We start from the raw sequence: 27,827 nt of genomic DNA on the forward strand, positions 1-27,827 counted from the left end.
AGGAAACCAAATTCAAAAAAAAACTAGTGATCCTAATTACGCCATCTATCGCCAATGATAGTATATCCGGAATGTTATTTATTCAAATTTGATCATCTGATCAAAAATTGATCATAAACATGGAAAATGTTGTAGGATTTTTTTTTTTCGCTCTCTGTATACGTTATAATAATAATAATAATTGTTTGGATTAACGCACAAACACACACACACACACACATACAATCATCATTGATCGGACAACCAGATAAACATTGGATTGATGATGTGTAGTACGCCCACACACACACAAATACCAGAAATAATGTCCAAACAAAAAAAAAATTTCTGAATTTGAGTTTATTGGCTGGCATTAAAAAGTGATTAAAATGATAATGATGATAAAATAAAAGAAACAAAAAATGACAATTGTTGATTGTGGATTTTTTTTTATTATTGTTTTGGCTAATATTTTGTGTTTTAATAATCTTTTCATTTGTAACAACAACGATGATGATGGTCATATAAAATATTATGATCGAAATAGTCGACAATCGTTGTGGCAACTTGTTGTTGTTGTTGTTGTTTTGGTATCAAGAATTTCACCGTTATTGAAACAGAATCGGTGAAATTGGAAAATTTTTTTTTTACATTTAAATCATTTGTTGAATTGGATTTTTTTTCACTTTAAAAACATTCAACTTTCCATCAAATCATTCGCATTCATAATTGTTGTTTTGTTGTTATTTGTTAATGCAAGATAATGGTGATAGCCTTGTGTGTTAAAGTTAATGTTTCTTTTCCTGTTTTTTTTTTCATTCATTCGTTTACATTTTTTTTTGTTGTAGGAAATAACAACAACAACAACAACAACAACAACGGCAACAAAACGACAATTTGAATGAAAATAAAAAAAAAACAAACTGAAGAAAAAAAAACATCATTCATGACAACACATTTGATATATTCAATTCAATCCAATCCAATCCAACCAATCAATCAATCGATCAGCCAATTATATACAAAATATAATTGCCACTTGTGATCATCAATAACTTTATCATCATCGATTCATCATCATCATCATCATCAATCAGTCATTCACCATTCATTGTAATGATATATTCTATGTTTCTATTTGTAGTTTCATTTCAAAAATCAATTTCAATGTCCATTGAATAATAATAATTACCACACATGAAGAAAACTTTTAATATTACAAATTTACAAATTAAATTCAATTTGTATATTTCTATATATTGATAATTATGTAATGAGATTTGAAATTATTATTAAAAATGACGTAAATCGGTGCGCGCACACACACATACATAATCTTGGTGACAACAAAAAAAAAAAATTTTCCTTCGTTTCATTTCATTACTTCTTCTTCATTGATGAACCTCTCTTGATGTGTGTGTGTGTGTGTGTATTTTGTGTATCTAAAATTATCAATCGCAAAATAAAAAAAAAATTGAAATGAACGTGAATAAAAACATCATGATGATGTTGATGTACAAATCATGATCAATACACATAACATCATCACAACACTAAATGGTTATGATCAAATGAGCAATAGTACAAACGACCACTGTTGTTGTTGTTGTTGTCGATGATGATGATGAAGAAGATGAACATGACAGGATATACCAGCACACCGATGAAGATGAACATGTAACTTTTTATTCATTCACTTTTTTTTGGCGCTCATTCAAACTTTGTTTTTTTGGATTCTTTCTCTGTGTGTGTTTTGTGAATTTTCTATCGCGTGGTAACACGCGTTATTATTATCCATATATTGTGTTCATTCATTCGTTTTTCTTAATAGCAACAACAACAACAACAACAACAATTGATCTCAATCTGCAAAAAAAAAAATACCAAAGAAAATGCCATTCAGTCGTCGTTTATCGTTTTTTAATAATAATAATTTATTAAATGTAAATAAAAATCCAAAAATACATCTATCTGATACATTAAAACAATTAGAATCAATCAATAAACAGCGATCAAATACAGTGAAAAATTGTAATGGCCATAATCGTAATTTTACGAATAATGTGATTAAAATTACAAACAATGATCATCATAGCTGCTATGATGATCATGATAATGATGATTATGATTATGATGATGATGAAGATGATTTACAAACAGAAAAATTATTCCATACAATTTGTGGTGGTAATCTGTCCAGTGAATTTCTGGTACCATGCGCTAAAAATGCCAATTGGGTACGGTAAGTTCAGTTCCAGTTATTCCAAGTAATTCCAATGAATAAATTTTTCTTTTGAATTTTCATAGCCTAGAAGAATCGATTATAAATTTATTCAAAAATGATGGTAAATTAATCGATGGCCAATTGAAACAAACACACGAAGACATTGTATCATTATTGGATTCAAATTTCGGTATTTTTGTCTTTGAACGTCTTAAGGTAAATATATGAAAAAGAAAATAAATAAAAAAAAATTTTCATTCATTATCTAGATCTAGATAATGAATGGATTTGTTGTGATTGGAAAAAATTTTTTTTTTAATTTTAATTTTCTCAATTACAAATTCATTCAATCATTAATTAATGAAGAGTCAAGTGCTACCGAAAGCCGTACGTTTATTAAAATCAAACATCGATCATCATGATGATGATGAGGATGATGTCCAATGTAATAGTAGTGGTGATAACGAATATGGAAAAAAAAATTATCTGGATACATTAGGATCAGTATGGAAAACTTTCTACCATGACATACTTTCAACATTGGAATGTATGCTTTTTAGTATCGAGGTAACTAAAAACGCTTTTTTTTCCCTCAACAACAACAACAACAACAACAAAAACGATAAACACACACAATCAACACGTACACATTATGATGATTTGATGATGATGATCTGTTTTTTTTTCTTATTCAATAATCTGATTTTTGATCCATTAATTTGTTTATTAATTACATTAATTAATTGATTTTTTTTTGTTTCTGCTTCCAACAGTCATTCAATAATGTATCGATACGTAAAACAACATTGGTAATATTTCGTGATCAAATTCTCATCAATAGTCTGCTTGAAGGTAATTGTTTTTCTTTGTTTATGGTCACAACGTTGCCATCTAGTGTATTGGAATAAAAGTTTTTTTTTTAATTTTAATTTTTTTCCATATAGATAAACTAAAAGAATTATTAATCGAACAGAATCGATCGATACCGGCAAATATTATACAAATGATATTGATCATACAAAGTGTTTATGAACGTTATCCACCAAGTGAAAATAAATTACAAATTGAAAAAATTGCTGCATTAGCCATAACACCATATCAGGGTTATTATGGAACATATGAAAATCATAATCAAACACCGATAATACGTTCAAAAGAACCGGATAATATACTATTATTACCACGTGGTCCATTTGAAAGATTGAATGGAACAAATTGTAATGGTGTTGGTGGCAGTGGTGTTAATGGTGGCATTTATGGCCATATAACAACATCGACAAAAGCAACAACAACAGCAAAAACAATAGCAAAAAAAACGACAACAAAATCAATCAATAATAATCATCGACCAATCATGATGATGATGAATAATAATAAAAATAATCGTTCAAGAAAAATATCATTACCACATTTATTAACGATGACAAACAATCGAAATCAAAATTATGTGATTGGCCGTATTAATGAATGACAACAACAACAACAACAAATCTTTGCCCACCGAATCACTAAAAAAAAAAATATAGATAGGCATGCATTTTTGTTTTAAAATTGAAAATTTTTTTATTATTATTCAAATTACTTAATGAATGAATGAAAAAAAAATGTGTTTATTGTTTCAACATCACGAATTCTCTTGCAGAATGAAAAATTTTTCAATATTCCACATTGAGAGAGAGAGACAGAGAGAATTCAAGAATTTTTACATAATTTGAATATTTTTTTTAAATTTAAATTCGTTAACCATTATTATTATTATTATTATTAATTGTATAAATACCTAATGTATTATTATCATTGACATTTATATAATAATTTGATTAAAATCCATGTTTGTGTGTGTGTGTGTGTGTGCAGGTGTAGGTGTGTGATAATAATGATGATGAATAATAAAGAATATTCAAGAAATGATTAATTAATTTTGAAATCAAATCAATTTTTTTTTTGTTTGCTGTTGTTGTTGTTACACATATATATTGTACCTTGGAAAAAAGTGGAAAAAACATTGACACACACAGAGACAGAGAGAGAGAAAGAAATCATCAGAATGAGAAATCAGATCTATGAATTGAATTGTTTTTATTATTGTTTTTTCATTCATTCATTCATACAATCAATCAATCATCGATCGATCATCATTCACAAATAAAGCTAAATATAAAAATTTCATTCATTGTAAATTAGTGTATGGTGTGTGTGTGTGTTTCAGAATTACGATTTGAAGACATTTTACTAATTGGGTTATTTTGAAGCTTACAGACAACGAACGCACACACACACACACACACATTTCATATTGTTGATGAATGAAAAATTTAAAATTGATATACTCGAGGTTTTTTTAGTTTATGCCTTTTGTTGTTGTTGTTGTTGTATGATGATGATGATGATGTGTGTGTGTGTGTGTGTGTGAAAATTTAATGTGTGGCACATTGCACACCTGGTCCATGATTCATATCACCATCTTCTTCATATGCATCATATGCTTCACGATGATTATGTCGTGAACGTTCTTCATCATGCATAGTATAATCATGTAGATTTACTTCTTCAACATCATTCATTGGAATATCTTGAATCGGTCTTTCAGGTAACAATTGTTCCAATTTTGGAATAATTGCAGAATCAATTTTATCCGGAAAATCAACGGTAAAATTTATAATAAGTTTACCCTTTTCGAATGGATTTCTATATGTTGGCATACCTTCACCAGCAATAAATTTAATAGTACCATGTTTGATTACTTCACCAGGATAGCTTGTAATCAATAATGTCCGACTATCCAAAGTGGTGATTGTTTTTTGAAAACCACATAATGCTTCAGTTAAATTGATTTTCATTGACATCACTAGATTGGTACCGTTGCTTCGTTTGAAAACTTCATGATCTTTTTGTTCCAAAATAACAATAATGTCGCCCGGTTGTTCATATGAAGGATCTTGATCGGCTTCACCGGAAAATACAATTTTCTGTCCATCAATCATACCTTTATCAATATGAACCTCTAATAATGTTGAATTCTTGATGACCTTAGTTCCAGTACATTTTTTACAACGATCTTTAGCAGCAATTTTTTCACCATTTCCTTGACATTCGCTACAAACAGATTGAATTTGTTGAATGAAATTGGAATTATTTCTTAGACGTTCAACACGAATTTGCATGCCAGTTCCATGACAAGTAGTACATGCTTCGGGGCTGATACCAGGTGCACGAGTACCAGATCCTTTACAACCTTCACATATCTCTTTACGAGAAACACGAAGTTTACGTGTTGATCCATTATAAAGTTCTTCCAATGTTACGCTCAATGCAAAATGCATATCCTTTCCTTTTCGTGGCCCATGATCACGTTTTGATCGACCCATGCCGAAAAACATGTCAAATATATCCATTGGTGAATGTTGCTGAAGCCATACCACCTTCTTTGATTGCTTTCTCACCACCCATATCATATAATCGACGTTTTTCCTCATTGGCTAATACTTCATATGCTTGCGATATTGCCTTGAATCGTTCACCTTCATTTGGATTTTTATCTGGATGATATTTGAGTGCCAATTTTCTGTATGCTTTTTTCAGATCATCCTGTGAACATGTTGGTGATACACCAAGTAATTCGTAATAAGCTGTCTCTTTGACCATTTTTTCTGATACAAACAAATTTTGTTCAAGAATCGACTTTGAATCGGAATATTTTTAAACACCAGTGTAGTGGTAACAATATGTTATATTGTTAATTTAATTTAAGAATAAAAAACGTTTTTGGTGACGCTGTTTTAATATGATGATGATTATTTGAATCGTCAAGTCGAACTTGAATTCGTTTACTTATAGTATGCCTGGTGGTGGTGGTGGTGATGATGGTGTTGAATCAAATCCAAGCGTTGAGTAAAAAAAAACGACCGATCAGTACAGGAAGAGATAAGCAATAAGAAATTTATCTAAATTTATCATTATCGGGAGAAAAAAAAGAAACACAAAAAAAATGATAATCAATATCAAAACCTTTACCCAATACATGCATATTAAATTAAAAAAATATTGAACTTTTACAATGAAACAAAAAAAAACGTGAAAACTACCTAAAATTTACTTACTTGCGATGTGCAATTTTTAAAACAATCAGCCACACAATAAATATAACACAACAACAATCGTTTGATGACGATGATGATGATGATAATACAATGAAGGCAATATGTGTGTGTGTGTCGTAGATGATAATTTTGATTATGGATTACCTTCTTTCCAAGTAATGATTTTAATAATTTGATGTGATGATAATAAAATCGCCGAATGTAATAAAGACCAAAATAATAATTGTGTGCGCGTTTTACTATATTATACTCGATATATAGATTGTAATCCAAACGAAACGAAGTGAAATGAAATAAAATAAAAACCAAGACACACAAAGAGAGCAGAAAAAGGAATAAACACAACTCAAACCGAACAAATATAAATGATGATGGTGGTGGTGGTGGTGGTGGTTGAATTACGACGGTGTGGCGTGTGTGTTGTGCATGTATTTCTCATTGGAAACGAGTTCCTTCTCGAATTTTCCAGTCATTTGCCGATTTAACATTTTTTTTTCTGAAAATCCATGTGCCCATGCGTCGTGCAATTTTTTAACAATATAAAGCCATTGTGTGTTAGCCAATGTTAATTTTACACTCACATGAGTGATGATGATGTTAAGTAAAAAAAAAAAATCCAGTAATTATTTTTATGAACAGAATATTTCTATATTTACTCAAGCATGTGTTTGTGTGTGTGATGTGATATTTACACCCAACAAAGTCGACAAACACGTGTATATATATATTTTGTTTTGTTTGTGTTTGTGAATTTCAAGAATATTCTATTGATGTTTTATCGTTGCATCGTTTGAAATAATATCATCATGAAGAAAGAATTTCAAAAATTTAAATCACATGCCCATAAAGAAACTAATACACACAAGGTTTGTCATTGTTATATTCGTATTTTTAGTTGTGATATAATTTGTTTGTTTTTTAGTTTGAAACATTCAATGAAAAATTGAACAAGATTAATATATCGGCAGTCAATAATCTAAAAAGACGTCTAGCCGACAATGACCAATCAGATGAGGATATTTCATTTTTTGCCACAGCCTTGGAAAAATGGACCGATTTGAATTGTACACACGATTTTCGCCAATTGAAACAACGAATTGGTTCACCACTAGATGTACAGAATTTAGTTCAAATTGTACATAAAAAGAAAATATTGATTGAAACACTTCTGGATGCAATGACCAATCCGGACAATAAAGCATTGGATGCAATACTTGAATTTCTTATAGCTTTGTCACGAGATTTACAATCAGAATTTTATGAATATTTTTCAACCATATTCGATCGTCTTGTCAGTCTTTCAATGCATAATGAAGATCCTGAAATGATTGAAAATATTTTTGTTTGCCAGACATTTTTATTCAAATATCTATGGAAATACATCGTCAACGATATTGAAGAACATTTTCAAATCTTTAAAAAAGCTTTCACCACCAAAAAAGATTATATTGTAAATTTCACCAGCGAAACGTTTGCCTTTTTATTGCGAAGATCAAAAGAACCGAGTAAATTGTTCAAAATAATCTTGGAAAACGTCGAACAGGATGACAATTTATCTAGAGCAGTTGGTCGAATCATTTTTGAAAGTATCAAAGGTGTTCAAGGAAATATGCATCAAAAAGCTCATTTGTATTTACAGATTTGTTTCGATGAATTGAGCGGAAAAAATGCCACCGGAACATTGAATTCGATGAAACATTTTTTATCATTTACACTTGATCATTTTCAGCAATCAAATTGTTTCACCATCATTTGGAAATTATTACTGATTGAACCTATTGATCATGCTCATTTGATTAGATTGATAGAATTGATTCATCAGTTGGTTCAATTCAAAAAATGCAAACATGTTTACAATGGTTTCGATGTTGCATACAAATTGATTGGCTATTTATTCGAACAACATGATCTCGATATTGGAACACGCCAAAAACTTTTGGATATTATCGAGAAAATTTTTCTTCACAAATATGAACATTTATCTTCCACAGATCGTATGGAAATGTTATGTGAAAAATTTTATCTGCAAAACAACATTTGTTTACCACTTGATGATTTGTTGAATTTTACATCGAAAATTATCAGTAGCCCAATTTATGATATCATCTTGTTTAAATATCTTCATCAATTATTCTATAAAGTTCTACTATCAAATAGTATCGACGATAAAATTTGTGCAATTGAATTCATTTCTTTTGTCATATTGAAGAAAAAACCAAGACCAATATTGGGAAATGAATTGGAAAAGATCCAGAAATATTCTTTGGATTTCGGTGAAAATAATCAAATGGTCATTGAAAATTTATGTCAAATGATAAAATGCAACAAAAGCGATAATCTTCAAATAGTGTATTCTTGTCTAACAATTTTGTCCAGTATCGTTAAATTTAATTCCATCTGTGATGATGATTTTATCCATGAAAATATCGTCAATATCATTGAATCACCATTGTCACGATCATTTCAATTTGAAGATTCGAATATTTATGCTGAATTATTGTATGAAGCAATAATTTTTGCCATTCTAAATGCACATCAAAATTCACCAATTACAAGATTCAATTTAAAAATGTTCACTACGTTTCTAAGGTAATGAAAAAACAAAATTATAACCAATTCTAATAGTTATCATTTTTTTAGTGCAAATCCCAATTGTACACGAGTCTTACAAGCATTGGATTTATTCGTTAGTTACAATAAATCGACCACATCAAAAGATTTCCGCCAAGAATTGAATGCTGAATTTTCGAATCTTTATCCATTACTTGAACATAATCTTTCGTCGCCACGCCGATTGAATCGTCTGGTTTGTCTACATCTGTTGACATTGTTTGATTGTTTATCTGTGCCCATCTCTGAAGAAAATCCTAAAGCTATTTCTGTGTTTCAAATATGTTTGAATGCAGAATCGGTACCCGTTGATTTGGAAAACTATCGAGAACGTTTGCGATTAATTTGGAAATTGGATTCAACTTATATATCGCTGTATCTACCGCAATCTTTGGACGATATTAAATTCGATATGGCACCTGTTTGTTTTCTTCTTGGAACTTTGTATGAAAATTTAAGTGTATTATGGAAACCAATCGTAGAAGTTATCGAAACTTATGCCAAACAAAATTCGGATAAACCGAATAGATTTCTAGAAGTTTTGCTTAATCATTTTCGACAAATTTTAGTACTTATCAAAGCATCTCGATTGAAATCGGATTGTTTATGGAGTTCAAGAACAAAAATTGCAATTGAATTTATTGAAAAATTAAACATTTTTGCCCTGGATCATTTGAATCATCGATTGTGGTTGCTGAAGTGTTTTGAACGATTCCCAAATCTTATCGAACGAAAGAATGCCGAATTTGTTGATCTTTTTTTCCGATTCTTATCAGAAGAATTTGATGATCATTATATTTGTCGTACTAATAGCCGTGAAAATATTTCTTCCAACACTTCATCTGACATGAGTGGCGAAAACAAATCGTTGAGAAAAATGGAAAATTCCAAAATGACTTGGAAGACATTTTTTGCTTTCCTGGATGTGTTTGAAAAATTCAAAAATCCAAAAGCCATACATAAAGAACCACAATTGAATCAAATTTATCTAGATCTTTTGTCATCACCAAATTCGCAATGTCAAAAACATGCATTCAATTGTCTACTAACATATAACCAATCACATTTTACCAAATATCGTGAAAATTTTTTACAATTAATCGATGATAAATCCTTTGTTTCGGAGATAAATTCATTCATGTTTCGCGAAAATGTTGATGATAATGTTATTGTTGTTGAAGATCGGCCAAAAGTTGTACCAGTGTTTCTACGAATCCTTATCGGTAAAATGATTGCTTCGGCCGGCACTAAAACACATGGTAAAAGCAAAGTCGATTTTGTTCGTTCATTGATCATGAAGATTTTATCGAATTTTAACGCTGACCAACAGATAATGTTTATGGATTTTGTTTATGCATCAATAAATCCATTATTGCAAACTGATTATTGTGATTTATTGGAAAAAATCAACAAAGAATTTGTCAACGTTGAATCATTCATTCCATTCAAACATTTTCAATCATTTATAACGACTTTGGAATTTTTAATGAAACATTTTGGCAATCGATCTACCATGGTCATGCAATACATGTTTAAAATTTTATTGATTTGTTCATCAATTTGTTCACAACTTTTATCTATTCAAAATCGTTCAAAAATCAAAGAATATATTGTCGATCAATTGAAAATATTCCGTACTAATTGTTTCAAAGTGGCTGAATATTTTTTCAACAATTTTCTAACTTATCCATTTGAACCGATTGAAATTGATTTACTATTCGAATCATTGATTCGACCACTTGTTGGAAATATTTCTACCGAAAGTCAAAATTATCCCTCACCATTGTTACGATTGTTCAATGTTTGGAGTGAAAATCCACGTTATTTTATTTTATTAATCAAACATTTTGATTCAGAAAAAGATTCAACACCACTCGTGTCAATTATACAATTATTCAAGAATCCAAAACTATCACAAATGACCATTGGATTTATTGTGAAATTGATTGAAAATCTATTGATTGCTGATGAACCAATCACACGATTAAATATTAACAATTTTGACCACCTGATTCCAAGTGGTGAACAATCTATCAATTTTGGTTCCTTGATATTGATACCACACATCAAAGATATTATCGAACGGATCAAATTAAATTATCATTCGAAAAGTAATCCAAAATTTTCATTACAGGAAATCAATATATTGGCACGTCTTAGTCTTCATGTGACCGATGCTATGGATTCACATACAATCATGATGTTATTGATTCGATCAATATCTCGTAAGAAACGACCTGAAGAAGATAAGGAGATTTTCATTCTTAAAATATTATCTCATCTATCACGGAATTTATCTGACGAAAGTTTTGAAATTATTCTCAATTCATCTTATGATCTTTTCACTTTGGTACAGAAACCGATGCCAAGAAAAGAATTGACCAGCAGCTATCTATTGAATTTGAGCAAAAATAATGAATCCTTCATGCCATTTGCTCAAATGATTAGTGATTTGAATTCTTTCAATCCAAAATATCCTGAAGAACCAGATTATGATTGTAGAATTTCTGCATTCAATAAAATTAACAATTATATAGATAGTATATGCGAAAATCCAACTAGATTATCATCAACACAGCTTAAATTTATTGATTTATTACTACTGAATTGTGCATTCTTTCTCAATACATTCGATGATCTGAGCATACGAGAATCATCATCTGCAGTCATAATGAAAATTACGTTATTATTCAGAATTCATCCTTTAACCGATTTATACAATAAATATGTCATCGATATGATATTATTTAAAATCATTCCCGATGGAATTCGAAATCCAAAAGAATCAGCTTCAATTGAATTTATAGGCATATTGGTGGACATTATTCGTACACCTTCTTCACCATCATCATCATCTTTGTTGAATAACATTTATATTGATCAATTACTATCATTATGTAATAATGATGATGAAGAACTAGATTTTTGGCAAAACATTCGCCATATTCAATTACATCGTCGTGCCCGTGCATTGAATCGTTTGTTACAGAATAAATCATTACTTGAATCGCTTTCTAGCTGTGTTTATTCAAACTTTTTAATACCAATTGTTGAGAATCAAATCATCTATTCATCATCTTCTTCTGGTGGTGGTCAACAAACAAATGTTGGATTATTCAACACTTCTGTTGAATCATTGGCAACATTTTTACAATATTGTTCATGGTCCAAATATGATGCCATATTATCTCGACATGTGAATAATTTATTATCACCATTACCACCACCACCTTCAACGACAACATCAGCAGCAGCAGCAACATTGGCAAACAAAAAGAATGTCGTTGATCCAAAAATTTCAATCAAAATTATATCAGCTTTATTGGAAAAATTTTCATTTCTAAAACCTGAACATGTTTCACATATTGAAAAATCATTAATGTCAAATGATTTTGAACGTATTACATTGGAATATAATCATCAAAATGATTATCGTCGTGGTAAATCATTTCGAAAATCATTATCTACGAAGAAAAAAATGTCGAATCATAATAATAATAAAAAAAATGACAATAAAGAACGAATAAAGTTAAACTCTTCGAAAAAATGTGGCAACGGCAAAGATCAAAACGGCGACGACGACGACGACATGAAAAATGAATCATTTGATGCAATTATTACCACTCCCAATAATGTTGATCATGGTGATGATAAGATGATGACGGGTTCGGAAAATTTTTCAAACGATAAATGCAACAACATTCTCGATGATGATAATAATGATCATGATGATCATAATGATGACAAGAATGGCGATAACATTATTGCTAACAACAAAAACGACATCGATATTCTTTATTACAAGAAAATTTATGATTCTCTTTGTAGAAAATTATTACCAATGTTGCACAGATGTTTACATCAACAATCACGTATGGAAAATGTTCATGATGTGAACAAATTTGTTGATGATGATGATGATGATGATCATATACAAACTATACCACTATCATTGGCGATTGTTAAACTATTAAAACATATACAACTGGATCAACGTGTTTTTCTAGCCAATTTGAATAGTATCATATTACGATTATGTCAATTTTTGCAATCAAAAGCACATAGTATACGTGAATTGGCACGTAAAACATTGGCACAGATTCTTGATGTAATTGGACCGAAATATTTTGCCAATATTTTTAATGAAATGAAAATTTTACTATCCAGAGGTTATCAACGACATGTTTTCATATATACAGTGCATGTACTTTTACAGCGAATCATAACGAAATTGAATGATGGTGATTTAGACAGTTGTATGGTGGATTTAATTCATGCATGTCATGAAGAATTGTTTGGATCATTATCAGAAGAAAAAGAAATCTCACAAATTGTAACGAAAACCAAAGAGGCTAAAAAAATTAAAGCATATGATATATATGAAATTATAGCAAGATCTACATCAGAATCATCATTACGATCATTGATTGAACCATTGAAAACATTGTTGTTTGATACAAATGATCATAGAAAGATGCAAAAAATTGAAAAAGCATTTCATCGTATTGGATGTGGATTAGTTCATAATGAACATGTGTCTATTGAAATGTTGTTAAAATTTTTGAATGAAATTTTTATTTCATCTTCATTTATCAATTTTCAATCGGAAATGAATGATAACAACAATGATGATGATGGCATGATCAATAGTAGCAAAAAACAACGATTAATGGTCGATAGTTGCTTTATAATACCGGAAAAATCATTACGTCGTGTAAATCAATTATCGAAAATAAATTCCCATTCCCATTGGCATGTGGTATTGAATTTTGCTCTTGAATGTTATCTATACATACTCAAACATAATAAATCAATCAAATCATTTGGTTATCATGACATTTTGAATGAAACATTGGGACATTTAGAAATGTTTTTACGAAAATCAAATGATTTAAAAGTCATATCATCAACATTGAATTGTTTATTGTTAATGTTGACAAAATTCACCGACATTGTTTCATTTGATCAACATGCTGAATCGATAATATCACAATTGTTTTTATTATTACAAAAATATTCTGGACTTGTTAACGATGATAATCAACAAATGACAACATTGTGTTTCAAAACAATTACACATTTTGTCAATATTCGTTCTGATTGTAAACTTTCTGATCAACAGTTGGCCATTTTATTAGCATATGCTGATTATGATATTGAAAACAATGGTCAAAATATTTCCATTTATATTCTACTTAAATCGATTATTGTAAGAAAATTTATTTCAAAAGAAGTACATCAACTAATGGAACGATTGATGGTAATGGCGATCATCACCGATATTGATAATGTTCGTGATCATGCCATTGAATTGTATGTCAAATATTTGACTGATTATCCTATCGATCGTAATCGTTTGAAAGGAAAACTAATCAATTTGGCCAAACAATTGGAAGTGGATCATGTTTCTGGACGTAAAGCGGCCATTATTATGTTGAAAAATGTGATACAAAATTTATCCTGTGATATTTTAAACATGGTACGTGATCAATTATTTTTCATACTAGCATTGCGATTGATCAATGAAGATTTCATTGAATGTTTGAAACTTGTTCATGAAACAATGGGAAAATTATTAATGAAAATTGATGAAGAAAATGTTGATAAATTTTTTGAACAATTTGTCTTATCTTGGCTACGATCTGATTCATTAGCAAAACAAACACTTGGTTCAAAAATGTTAACATTATATTTGGAAAAGGAAAAATGTGATTTTGAAAAACGACTGTCCAGTTGTTTGTATTTGATTGCCGAACAGCTTGAACCGGACCACTATGAATCGTTGAAATCTGGTGAAAAAACTACCGACAATAATGATTTGGCAAAAGATGAAGATAATCTTTTATTTCAACATTTTAATTTCATCTTTAAATTATTGAAAATAGAGACGGCAAAAAATTTAATCATGAAAAATAAATTTCAAAATCATATGAACAAAATATTGACAAATATTGTTTCCACATATCTTCTTCATCCACATGTTTGGATACGTGGTATTTGTGTACAAATTTTTGGCCAAATATTTGCCTGGTTTGATCCAGAATCATTTGCACCACAATCAGGTGTCAGTATGAATATTTTGACATTTTTTCTATTCACAAACCCTGAGGACAAAATAATCAATTTAGCTAGAAAATTTTCGCTTATATTTCGTGATATTTATGCCTGTCAATTTTTGGCCGAACAATTGATTAAAAATCTAATCTACATTGCTCGTGTGTTCATCATAATGGACTATAGTGGTCATGGTCATACACTGAATAATAAACAAAATGGTGACGACCACTATGGCGACGATATTGTTGTTGTTGTTGAACAAATAGAAAATAATGATGAAAGTAGAAAGAAACTTGAATGGCTGGTGAAAAAATTACTTTTCGAGACCAAATTCGAAATCAAATATAGACCAAATGAATGTAGAAAACGAATTTTATTCATCAAATGGTTGGCAGCGGTTTCTTTGAAACTTGGTCACGAACATTTAAAAGAATATTTGCCAATATTTCTTCCACCATTATGCCGTGAAACAATTTCATCGTCATCAACATTGGTTTATAACAATAATCGATCATCCATAGGCAATGAATATTCATCAATGACTGGTGCTGGTGATGATGGTGGTGGTATTGATGAATTAAAGAATCTAACTAAACAAGTATTACAAATGTTTCGTAACATGGTTGGTAATGAATTATTTATTGATCAATATAATCAATGTAGAAATCAAATTTCTCATCGACGATTAGAACGACGAAAACAGAGAGCTATACAGGTGATTATTTTTGTCGAAAAAGCCGGAATTGTTTCCATAAATTGATTAAAAAAAAAAATTTTTTTCCATTTCATTTCGAATCAAACATAGATGATAACCAATACTGTGGCTGGCGTTAAACGTAAACAACGTAAACATCAAAAACGTTCACAACAATTGAAACGTTGTCGTCGTATTCGTCGTCATGGTGGTGGTGGTGGTGGCTACAGAAATGGAAACGATTTTAATGTTTCAAATTTTTAATGAAAAAAATTTTTTTTTAATCATCAAACAAATAATAATATAATATAATATAAATGAAATAGTAAAAGAAACAAAGAAGAAAACAAATTTGTCTATATGATGATGATGGTGAAATTGAGTGTGTGTGTGTGTGTGTGTGGGTGTGTTTGTGATTTTGATTTTCAGTAGAAAAAAAATGATGATAATGGAGATGATGATGAATTACTATTCGTATTTGGAAGCTGCTAACTTCGTCCAAACACTATAGATTAGCACTAAATTTGAAATTTGGCAATCTAATCAATATATATGTTATTATTTGTGAAACCTAAATGATTGACGTTGATTTGATTTGATTATTAATTTGTATTGAATGAACACAAAAATTGGCGGTGGTAAAACAAAAAAAAAATTCATTTATCCATTATGGATGGCCAATAATAAAAAGAATATAAGTCCTATTTTGAGATTTTTTTTTCTGAAAAATCAATGATGAGGTAATATTTAAATATATTGAGCGATTTGTGATTTGGCATACAGAGAGAGAGAGAGAGAGAGAGGTGATGTCTGAGAATTTTGATTTATTCGGATTCTAAGTAGATTGGCAGATGATGATTCAGATTTTCATCGATATTGTTGTTCCATTATTTAATTCATATATCACATTAATTTTTTTGGCCTCTCGAATGAAAAATTTTCAAATTTTAATCGGTGACTAGTGTCTTTGTGTGTGTGTGTGTTTGATTTGGTCTGATGAATGTGTGTACTCTGAATCAAATTGTTTTTTAAGGCACTGGAAATTTTCAGGTTTTTTTTCTGTTCTATTGTAGTGTGTTTTGTTGCATGCAAATATATATGCTTTAAATGCATCATCAAATTTTGTAATTGGCAAAAAAAAAAAAAAAAAGAAAAACGACAGAGAATAATAGAAATCACAATTCAAATATTAAATCACAATAACGGTCGGAGTTTCCGTTTTTTCAATTGATACAATTTAATTCTTTGGTGTATTTTGTATGCATGTGTGTGTGTGTATGTTGATTGAGAAAAAATTGAGCAAATAAAAGAAAAAAAAAATGGAATTGATACTTTAATATTCAACTTCAATGGATGTACGTTCATTTGGAACACAATTGGCATTTTGTTGTTGATGATGAATATGATGATGATGATGATGGTGATGATGATGATGATGATGATGGTGATGATGTTTAATCAATGATGAAACATTTGTCATTGTTTGATGATGGTGATGATTATATTGATGAATATCCGTACAATTGATTGATGAATTATAATTTTCTTTTGAACAATCATCAATTATAAATGATGATGATGATGATGATGAATTGGTTGAAGAAGTGGATGATGATGGCGATGTTGGTGTTGGTAATGATGATAATAATAATTTTTCACTTGATATTAATGATCGATTATGATAATAATGATGATCATGTTGTTGTTGTTGTTGTTGTTGTTGTTGTTGTTGTGATTGTTGTTGCTGCTGCTGCTGCTGATGATGAGAATCAGATGATGATGATGATTCATCAGTTTCTTTCATAGCCATCATAATTGTTTGTTCGATTTGCAGATGACATTCAAATAGTAATTCCTAAAGTTTTTTTTTATTGGTGTAAATGAAAAAAAAAATGAAAATAATCATTACCATCAATGAATTAGAATTAAATTTTTTGGAATTTTTTCCCCCTCCCACTACCACCACCACCGCCACCAATCTCACCCATGTATTCTATATGGAATATATCATTATAGGTGAAATGATTTGATTTGATTGGTTGATATGGCCAATCATCAAACCTAACCAACCAACCAACCAACCAACAGACAAACACCACAAATAAACAAACAAACAAACCTCACACATCACTACCATCATCATCATCATCATCTAATCACATCATGAGCAAAAAAAAAAAAAATTTCACATTTTTCTCTGGTCCACACACACACACACACATCACACAGCACTTGTTGTTGTCTATTTCTTTGAACTTCGACATTAATGTTTTATGCACGAAAACAAAACAAAAAAAAAACAATATACACACATACATACATTCTTCTAATGTAAACATAAAACGTGAAAGAAAAAAAAATCCCAAAAAATTTTGACAAGGTCCACACAATATTTAGTCTATATTATACTGGCCCAAAAAAAAAAAAAAAAATACCAATCACCAATTCAACGTGATGATTTTGTCTTATAAGTTCTCACCTTTTGCCTTCACTGATCATCATCATCATCATCATTATCATTGATTGAACCTAGCTCTAAGGTCGAAAAAATGAAAATGTGAGAAAGAAAAATATCCAGGAGGCTCATCAAAAAAACCTTGTTATATATATATTATATTGGGGTGATGTTTATAATAGCTTCTGAAACTTTTTTTTTTCTTTCTTTCTTCACTTTTTGAATAAGAGAAAAATTCAACCATCATTCATATCAACCATTTGATGATGATGATAATAATTGATGCCATAGGCATATAGGCCAATTGACCATCATCAAAAATACTAGCTACCTAGCTACCATGGTCCAAGCAATGTAAGAAATTTTTTTTTCTTTGTGTGTGTGTGTGTCTAGACAATAATTTTCATTTTGAGCTAAAATGTAAATAGCTATTTAGCCGTATTTCAAACTTTCAGATAGATAAACGAAAAAAAAAATCTATTAATTGAATGATTTTGAACTTGAACATTTTCACTACTACTAACAATTGTTGTTGTTGTTGTTGATGATGATGAAAATTCAATTCAAAAATCAACAAGAATTTGCCGACTTTTTGTTCTGTTGTGTTGGAATTTTTTCATCCTGTATTTGATGATGAGATGGTGATGATGATGATGTTTGAAATTCCGTAGATGATGATGACGGTTTCAATGGCAAAAAAAAAACGGTGTGGTAATTTGTAAATTATGATCAACTATCACGTATCATCATCGCTCAAATATATAGAAAAAAAAGTCAATAAATCTGTGTATGCGTGTGCATGTGTGTGAACGACATAATCATCATTTTGGTTTCTTATTTAAAAAAAATAAATTTTCATAATTCAACAACCTGGAGGGATTTTTTTCCTTCACCCATTTTCATTACGAGCCTCAAAAAAATGATAATTGGATCAGAATGTAAAGAAATTTTTTTCGCTCATGATTTATATTTGATCTATTGGGGTATGTTGGTCGGCTTTATACAAACAAACAAACAAACAGGCAAAAACAGATAGACACACACACATCAGAGTTTTGCATATTCAATTTTTTTTTCATCTATGGATCATCAAACAGGACAAAAAATTGACTTTTGTAAATTCTTTCTCTCTCACTGTGTGTGTGTGTGTGTGTGACCCACCTACTAGGGTCTTTAATCAATATATACAAAAATGAACGGGTGTGGCACTTTCAACCCTAAATTTTTCTTTTCCATTTTGTTCAGTGTTCCATTCATCTGATTGATCCAAAAAAAAATTGCTAATGGGTTTGTGTTTTGGTTGATGAAGAAATAAATTATTTCAACTAACCACCACATATACATGACAACACAAAACGGACCTTGGCAATTTATTTTTTTTTTTTTTCATTGATAACCTCCTCCACCAAATTATAACAACAACAACAACAACTGCGCTGTGTCTTTGCTTGAGAAGAAGGAGAAGAAAAAAAAAGAATGACCACTCTTCACCAACAACAACAACAACAACAAATCTCAAAATGACCATTGAACATTTTTCTGTGCACATTATTATTATTAAGAAGAGAAATATTTGTTCCAATATGAAACACACTCCAAAAAAAAGTGTCAGAAATCAATGCTTGAAAATTGTTATTAGTGTAAAAAGGATTTATGCTTGAAATTGGTCGAGAAAAAAACGTGGTCAGTGGGTCATCATCATCATCATCAATTATCATCGATAATGGAGATATGATAATGATGAAAAAAAGTGGGTAAAGCAAATTATCAATCTGATAATGAACAATACCGATTGATAGAGTTATGAGGCACGCAACATGCACACAAACACACACACACATTCCATGGATTCTTCACATATGAGAAAAATTCTTTAGCAAAATTTTAAGAGGCTGAAATGAATTTTCTTTGGAATTATCATCGTGGCCTTGTTGAAAAACACTAAAGAAATGGTAAAAAAAATCATTGTCACGATCCTGAACCAAATAACACTCTATATAGTGTAAAGATCTCCTGCTGTTTTAAATCGACTTATTTTCATCAAATAAAATGGAAAAAGGATGTTCACATTTCCAAATATAAATATAAAAAAAATTGAATGGTAGCAACAGAGTGGGTAATGAAATGAATCGAAAAATTTAATTAGAGACCTTGACTGGTTTTCGCGAATTTTGTTTTTACAGTAAAGAAAAAAATGATAATGATGAAGAAAAAAAGAAGATCAATCAATCGATCAAAGGTCCATAGACCGTGTTTGGAACGTTGTCGAAGTTTTTTTTGCCTTCTTCCTTTTGCCCTAAAATTTAATTTCATATTACTAGATCATGATGATGATGCTGTTCAAAGCTAATTATTGCACGAATTTTTCCGAAAAATCTTTTTCCAAGGTTTGAAAATAAATTAAACAAACTTATCAACAAAATAAAATAAAAAAAATAGATTTTCGGTTCATCATCATCATCGTCGAACTATTGGATCAAGAAGCTGCTGTTTTGTTTGTTTGTTTGTTTGTCTTTTAATAATCAACAGGTATGCTGCTGATGATGATGATAATAACCTGTGTGAATGTGTAATGCGAGTGTGAAAAAAAATATAACGTTCATTTCTCGCTGCTGCTGCTGCTGCTGCTGCTATTATTATTGAATTCTGACGTTTTTTTCCATTCCATCGTCATAATAATAGTGATGATGGTAGAGAACAACAACAACAACAAATACAAGACATTCCTGTCTAAAGCATTTTATATTTTCGTTCATATTACAGCAAACACGAAAAACAAAACAAAACAAAAAAAAATGCATGTCTCATGTACACAACGATTATGGGCTATTGTTGTTGTTATTTTTTTTTTTGACCCTCAAACTCAAACATAAATCAATTCCAAAATAGATGAAGAATATCTGGGAAAAATAACACAATAATCATAATGAATACCTATAGGTACGATTGGGCCTAGGTTTAAAGTGCTAAAGTTTTTCTTTGATTTTACCCCTATGAAATGTCTAGGTCCACTTTTTTTTCCTGGTAAGCAACATTTGGGAAAAAAAAGACAAAAATGAAATAATAATAAAAAAAAACACCTAGAAACAAAAAAATTAAATGGAAAACTAGCTGAAAATGACTAAATTCAATAAAGAACAAGCACATAATGCTCACAACTTTTGTGAACCTTTAAATTGAGATGAAAAAAAGGGTTTCGAAAATTAAAAAAAACACATTCAAACATACTGTGTGCGTGTATATAGTGAAACTTGTGTATATATCGAGCTACAACAAAAATGGAAAAGAAAGATTCATGCTTACCTTTTCAATACCGGTCATTTCATGTAGCTGATAAAGTATTTTTGATGATATGGAACGATAAACAACAAAATGTGTTTTAATCATTTTCAATAAATCATTTATGGCCGATATAAGACTTGCCGCCGCAATCATTGATGGTGGATACATTGAAAAATTGAAATCTACGGGGAAAAAAATAAAAATGAATGAAATGGGCAATAAACGAAAAAAAAACAATTAGCATTTTAACGATGGAATTTAATTATAATTTTTTTTTTTAAAAAAAGGAGAAAAAAAGATGACTGATTGAATCCAGCTTGCCAACCATTTAGTCAAATTCATCCACTATTGGCTGATATAACTCTCTGTTTTTTTTGGGCAGCGAAAAAAAAACTTAAAGGTCAAATTCAAATATATACGACATTTAAGCTGTAATTTAAAACACACACACACATAGCACAGACATAAATAAAAACGACACATACCGACTTGACGACAAAGTATTATTTAGTATCAATTTACCAACTCACACACACACACCAACAACAGCAACAACAACAACAACAAAAATTCCAAATTCAAAAAAACAACAACAACAATTTTGACTAAAACGAAAATTCCAGATGATGGTTCTATACCAACAAGTGGAAGAAATGTTTTTGATTTCATAAAAACAAAAATTCCAGAGAACAAATGAAAATAAAAAAAAAACGGAACACACACACACACAACGTACTCTGGTACCAGCTGGTTGACATTTTTTTATGAATGAAAAAAAATTTTTTTTTATCAATTTATCCACGTCAACCAACCGACACACCAACAACAATGATGACCGACTATCGAATCAAATCTTTCAACTATCAACTGGCCCAAACCATTAACCCATACATAGACACAAACACAAACACAAACATGAAGAAATCATCATGAGAAAATCCGACCACCACTAATTTTGAATTTTTTTACCTTTCTCTTTTCATGGTTTATTCATTTCATTCATTCATTCATTCATTTTTTTTGACAATAACCGAAAACCCGATCATTACTACGAGATTGGTTGTTGTTGTTTTTGTTGTTGTCGGTTTTCAAGTGTAATCTACTATACTGGAGAAACATTGAAAAAAATTTTTTTTTCAATTCAAAACTGATCATATGGTGGACAACAACAACAACAACAACAAACTGGAATGACAGGTAGCAACGATTGAAGCAAAAAAAAAAAAATAATAAAATTCCATTCATATCAACCCTCACGAAAGTATAAATACGATATCAGTGTTTTCATTTTTTTTTCTTCTAGAAAATTGAAAATTTCAATTCAATTCAATGAATGAATGAATGAATAAAGTTCAAACCCCATTCATTTATTTTCATTAATAAAAAAAAATTTTTTGAAAGAAATTCTGTCACCACCGCCATACAACAATCCAATGGCGACGACAACAACGGTGGTCAACGATAACGATGATGACAAGCAAGCAACCAACGTAATACAATAGCGTTGTGTTTTTTTTTTTGCATTCTCTCAGATGAAGAAAATTTTTCTTTCTGGGTCTTTTAGAGATTAGAGTTAGTTAGTTAGTTAGTTAGTTAGAGTATGCAGACCCAAAATTTTGCCGCCCGAATTTTCTATTTTTTGTTTTGTTTCTCTCAAATTGATGAGAACGAAAGAGAGAGAAAGAGAGCAGAAAATCCACCAAAAAAAACTGTTATGAATAAAAAGTTCAACACTATGATCTAGTTATTTCATTGGCATTTTTTTCTCAATTCGAGAACGAGAGACTTGTACTTGAAAACTAAAAAAGAAAGCCAAATTTGCCGAACATTGCAACAAGTGGTGGTGGTGGTGGTGATGGTCAATGTTCGTTAAAAATACAAGATTTAAGATTCATCGAACGACCGACGGACCGACATTGACATTGGAATGTTCCCACACCGATAAAACAGACATACACACACACACACAGATATATCGAAAACCGTTGACATTGTCGAACAAAATGATTATGATACAGAAAGAATGAATGAATGACAAAAACAACAAAAATAACTGACCTCTGACCATCGTAAAAGAATCCAATGTATATATATAAAAAAAAAGAAAAGAAAAACAATTGTCAACATTGATCAAAAACAACTTCAACACATGAACGAATGAGAAGCAAAAAATTCCAGAAATCAATAAACACACACAATCTCAGATGAAATTACAGAAAAAATTTGTTTATTGCAAATTTTGTGATTGCAACCGAAAACAATTCGCCAAATGAAAAAAAAAACCATACAGAAAGAATCTAAAGAATGCATGTTCATGATTTTGATGAAAATTTCAAACAAAACGTTATGTTTAAGATAAGATATATTGACCATATGGTTAAATTAAAATTTATGATGATGATGACCAATGATGATGATGCAAAAAAAAAATCTTGAAGAATTTCTATTACTTTGTGTGCCAAAATTCTAAGTGCATGTGGTGTGTGTGTGTGTGTAAATTGACACCAAAAACAGTGTAAAGACGAATGAAAAAAAAATTCAGAATGAATAAATATCGTTTTCCGGTTCATTCGAAAAATGAAAAAAAAAAAATTTTCAAGGTGGTCATGGTTATCGTATGAATTTTATACCAAAAAAAAAAATGAAAAGAAAATCTGTGCCTCAACAATCACCATCATCAAACTATGCTATGATATCTTTATATCAGTGCGAAAAAAAAAAATTTTTTTTTTCTCTCTCTCTCTTTATCTTTACCAAAGTCCAAAGCCGAATCAAATCAACCTTGAAGATAGACAGACATTTGGTCATCATCATGATCATCATTGCATAGCCACAATATGTGTGTGTGTGTGTGTGTGTGTATTACTAATGAAAAAAAAATACAAGACTGGACATAAGATGATCACGATGATCATGATCATCATCATTATTGGATGTTGATTGTGTGACATTGACATTTGTAACTAAGTAAATTATTTTCAAGAAAAAAAACCTTGATTACATCATTGTGTTTTTTTTTATTTACGTTATGATGAAAAAAAATTAAATGTTTACAACAACAACAACAACAACAACAACAACGACAACCACAAAAACAATGAAATAAAGCGACGGATTTGTTTTTTTTTCTTTGGACGGCCGACAAATTCAATGTTCACATCACAACACAATAACAACAACAACAACAACAGCCACAGAATGTGGCCAGTGTAATCAATTCATTCATTTAAACGAATGATTAAAATGAATGAATGAATGAAAAATTGTTTCAATGTCACAGGATATGACACTTTAACTTTAGGCGATTTTTGTTCTTTTTTTTTTGTTAAAATTGATTATTTTCTGCATGTAAGACATTGCCGTCGTTGATTAAATCAAACGAATATTGAGAATTATCATTTCCATGTGTGTATGTGTGTGTGTGTGTGTGTGTGTGTGTGTGTACAAACTAAAAACAAAAACAAAAGGTCACTCAGGTGTCAATGTCATTACATTTTCCGGAAATGATGATGATTTCAATTCAATTAAAAATGTGGTTAAAATATGAAATGAATATGATTATATCTGTATGTATAAGAAAATCTTAATCTCATTTTTCTCATTTCAATTCTAATGTTGATGTTGTATTTCCTTTGTCGGTTTGTTTTGTTTCATTCATAAGATTTTTTTTCTGATCAAAAAAAAAAGGAGATCCGTCGCTATTTATTAATCATGATGTTCATGTTCATGATCATTGTCGACAGAAAAACGACATGGAAAAACAATAATTGAGACAGACAGACAGACAAACAGTTCTTAGTCATGACCAATAGAATTTCCTTTTTTTGTTGATTATACACATATATAGATTGATTGATTGAATTTGTTCGATTAGACCGTTTGTTTGTCTAATTACAACGTTATTATTGAATAATAAATAAATTAAAAAAATTGAACACATGATTTTTGATCGTTAAGCAAAAAAAAAAAAACAATCGGCGCCATTCGACCTTTAAGAGGTGAATTTTTTTTCCAATAACGAGAGTGAGAGAGCGAAATTTTTGACATACATTCTATTCTATTCTACCTGTCCTTCAACCTGTATGTGTGTGTATGTGTCTGTAATTCCTACAAATTGATCTTGATCTTTTCACAAACATACATTTTACACATGATGATGATGATGAGACACGAATCGAGAGAGAGAGAGAGAGGGAGAGAGAGAAATGAAAATGAAAATTTTTGAACAAAATCAGTAGGTGGTAGGCGCGAATTTCGCACCGTTTGATAGATTTTCAAAATGAGAAAAAAAAATTTTCTTCCTCTCTCTACATACACACACACACACACACACACACACACATTATTGGAACACACAATAAATAGACATAATTCTGCGAATATTATAACAATTTTCCATAGAATCTAACAAAATAGAGAGGTGTCAAAATGGCCCAAAGTCAAAAAAAAATTATTAACTCAGAATTTGATGTGTATGTGTCTGTGCTATGACAAGCCATTTTCATTTCATACTGCATGTCCATGTATGTAAGAAATAAAATCACAAAATTCTCAACCAAACAAATCAAAGGTTAACAATTCAAAGAAACAATCATTATCTCATTATTGAATGAAAATGAGTGGAGAAAAGAAAATTGTTGATTCAGATCATCATCATCATCATTAATTGGTATATCCAATATTTCACCAACTAATACCTTATTATAAACATTCACACACACACACACACACACACACACACACACACACACACACACACACACACACACACACACACACACACACACACACACACACACACACACACACACACACACACACACACACACACACACACACACACACACACACACACACACACACACACACACACACACACACACACACACACACACACACACACACACACACACACACACACACACACACAGATTGTTTCATAATTACAACAATGTGCACCACTTGTACATTGAATTACTAGCTATATATAGCTAATTGCTGTTGTGTTATTATTTTGTTTATAAATGAGAAAAAAAAAATAAATTGGACCCATAACAGCATTGAATGAATAAAGAAAAATGAAAAACAATTTATTCAATATAACTATGATGGTCAAAATATAAACCAAGACCTAGATATGCACGAAAAAAATCTTAGATTGAATAGCAAAAAAAAACAAACTTTCACATGTCTGTATGATATTTATTGATATATATTCATATATAGGTAAATTAATCTTGGAGATAATCGACAACAAATAAACAATCATCAAGACGAGACAAGGTCAAATTAAATCGAAAAAAAAATTATTCTACTTACCAAGTGAACATAGGTCAATCATATTCATTGTTTGTTTACGTATACGATTCTGATGTTCATCAATTAATGTTGAATATTTACATAAACGACGTAATAATGGATCGGCAAAATCATTTGGTGTTACGGCGGCTACATCCCATTTTAGTTTACTAAGTACAAGAATTTCCCAATCCTTTTTTTTCATGAACGAAACAAAATGATTGAAACAAATTTAAATGTAAATCCAAAAAAAAACATACAGTCAATTCATTCAATGTTATCGACCAATCAGTGTAATAGATAAGTTTCTGTGGTGATATCGTTTTTGATTGCCGTAATTTTGATGCAATAAATAGACAAACCGAACCAAGTAATTGTAATTGACCTTTTCTTAGTTTGACCAATGCTAAAAAACGATCTAATATATTCATTGCCAATGGAAATATTTCGCTTTGACATTGTTCGGCTTCACAAACCTGATTTTTTTTTCATTAAAATGGAAAAGGAATGGAGAAAAAAAAACATTTGCATTTGTAGATAAAGATGGCTAAAATCAAATAAAACACACACTCGCACACATACACAAAACACGATAGGCAGACAGACAAACATACCTCAAGCATCCATGATGCCAATTCACTTCGGTTATTGGTATTTAGTTCGGTTTGTAAACATTTGAAATATGATCCGGTTATTAGATAATGTTCTTCAGTGAATATTAAATTTGTTAATGTTCGATCATCATCAACAATGACCGAATCGAATAGAGCGATTGGTTCATATTCTTGTTCAATGCACAATAATTCCATAATCAATCAATGACAGGTATTTAATTATGAAAATAGGAAATAATGGAGAATCTTTTCGATCCGATAAACAATGAATGACAAGAAAATGTAGGTTGGCAATAACAACAAATTTAAAAAAAAAACTTGATCACAAACACACACTTATTCCATTATCGATGTTTTCGGTAAACAAATTCAAATTGTAGAAAATGATCATTTTTTTTCATTGAAAAAAATGACAATTTGACATGATATATACCATCATGATGATGTCCAATCTAGTCGAGCGTCTATTCTCGACTGAATTGAAAGAATTGTGAAATCAATCAATAAAAAAAAA

General features: G+C 30.2%; 4 protein-coding genes across 4 annotated transcripts; 2 read left to right on the plus strand and 2 right to left on the minus strand.

The window, feature by feature from the left end:
• The first annotated feature begins 473 nt into the window (after nucleotides 1-473).
• LOC124493815 (uncharacterized) lies at nucleotides 474-6,156 on the plus strand. The gene is made up of 5 exons (XM_047056922.2): nucleotides 474-2,221; nucleotides 2,287-2,419; nucleotides 2,570-2,770; nucleotides 2,977-3,055; nucleotides 3,148-6,156. Exons 1-5 carry the CDS (start codon nucleotides 1,872-1,874, stop codon nucleotides 3,672-3,674), a joined length of 1,290 nt encoding a protein of 429 aa, XP_046912878.2. The 5' UTR covers nucleotides 474-1,871; the 3' UTR covers nucleotides 3,675-6,156.
• On the minus strand, nucleotides 3,741-6,629 carry LOC124493816 (DnaJ heat shock protein family (Hsp40) member A4-like). The gene is given in 3 exon segments (XM_047056923.2): nucleotides 3,741-5,604; nucleotides 5,606-6,147; nucleotides 6,304-6,629. Coding segments are annotated over 2 exon segments (1,227 nt in total). The 5' UTR covers nucleotides 5,849-6,147; nucleotides 6,304-6,629; the 3' UTR covers nucleotides 3,741-4,620.
• A 184-nt stretch (nucleotides 6,630-6,813) lies between these two features.
• LOC124493804 (small subunit processome component 20 homolog) lies at nucleotides 6,814-17,294 on the plus strand. Its single transcript, XM_075731703.1, has 4 exons — nucleotides 6,814-7,169; nucleotides 7,226-8,892; nucleotides 8,944-15,685; nucleotides 15,776-17,294. The coding sequence occupies exons 1-4, from the start codon at nucleotides 7,110-7,112 to the stop codon at nucleotides 15,926-15,928; spliced, it is 8,622 nt and encodes a 2,873-aa protein (XP_075587818.1). The 5' UTR covers nucleotides 6,814-7,109; the 3' UTR covers nucleotides 15,929-17,294.
• On the minus strand, nucleotides 15,922-27,789 carry LOC124493514 (G1/S-specific cyclin-D2). The gene is made up of 5 exons (XM_047056597.2): nucleotides 27,314-27,789; nucleotides 26,960-27,175; nucleotides 26,721-26,892; nucleotides 21,423-21,583; nucleotides 15,922-17,519 (listed from the first exon to the last, which is right to left on the minus strand). Exons 1-5 carry the CDS (start codon nucleotides 27,506-27,508, stop codon nucleotides 16,998-17,000), a joined length of 1,266 nt encoding a protein of 421 aa, XP_046912553.2. The 5' UTR covers nucleotides 27,509-27,789; the 3' UTR covers nucleotides 15,922-16,997.
• Between the last annotated feature and the right edge of the window lie 38 nt (nucleotides 27,790-27,827).

Source organism: Dermatophagoides farinae, chromosome 6 (genome assembly GCF_024713945.1).
Source record: "Dermatophagoides farinae isolate YC_2012a chromosome 6, ASM2471394v1, whole genome shotgun sequence".
Taxonomy (NCBI): domain Eukaryota; kingdom Metazoa; phylum Arthropoda; class Arachnida; order Sarcoptiformes; family Pyroglyphidae; genus Dermatophagoides; species Dermatophagoides farinae.

Excerpts from the sequence above, each read along its gene's own strand:
- LOC124493815 (XM_047056922.2), top strand. The coding sequence starts at position 1,872 with ATGCCATTCAGTCGTCGTTTATCGTTTTTTAATAATAATAATTTATTA. Across the intron at positions 2,420-2,569 it reads TTGTCTTTGAACGTCTTAAG|AGTCAAGTGCTACCGAAAGC; the intron begins GTAAATATATGA and ends TAATTAATGAAG. Across the intron at positions 2,771-2,976 it reads GTATGCTTTTTAGTATCGAG|TCATTCAATAATGTATCGAT; the intron begins GTAACTAAAAAC and ends TGCTTCCAACAG.
- LOC124493804 (XM_075731703.1), top strand. The coding sequence starts at position 7,110 with ATGAAGAAAGAATTTCAAAAATTTAAATCACATGCCCATAAAGAAACT. Across the intron at positions 8,893-8,943 it reads ATGTTCACTACGTTTCTAAG|TGCAAATCCCAATTGTACAC; the intron begins GTAATGAAAAAA and ends TCATTTTTTTAG. Across the intron at positions 15,686-15,775 it reads GAAAACAGAGAGCTATACAG|ATGATAACCAATACTGTGGC; the intron begins GTGATTATTTTT and ends AATCAAACATAG.
- LOC124493514 (XM_047056597.2), bottom strand. The coding sequence starts at position 27,508 with ATGGAATTATTGTGCATTGAACAAGAATATGAACCAATCGCTCTATTC. Across the intron at positions 27,176-27,313 it reads TGGCATCATGGATGCTTGAG|GTTTGTGAAGCCGAACAATG; the intron begins GTATGTTTGTCT and ends AAAAAAAATCAG. Across the intron at positions 26,893-26,959 it reads TAACATTGAATGAATTGACT|GATTGGGAAATTCTTGTACT; the intron begins GTATGTTTTTTT and ends ATGAAAAAAAAG.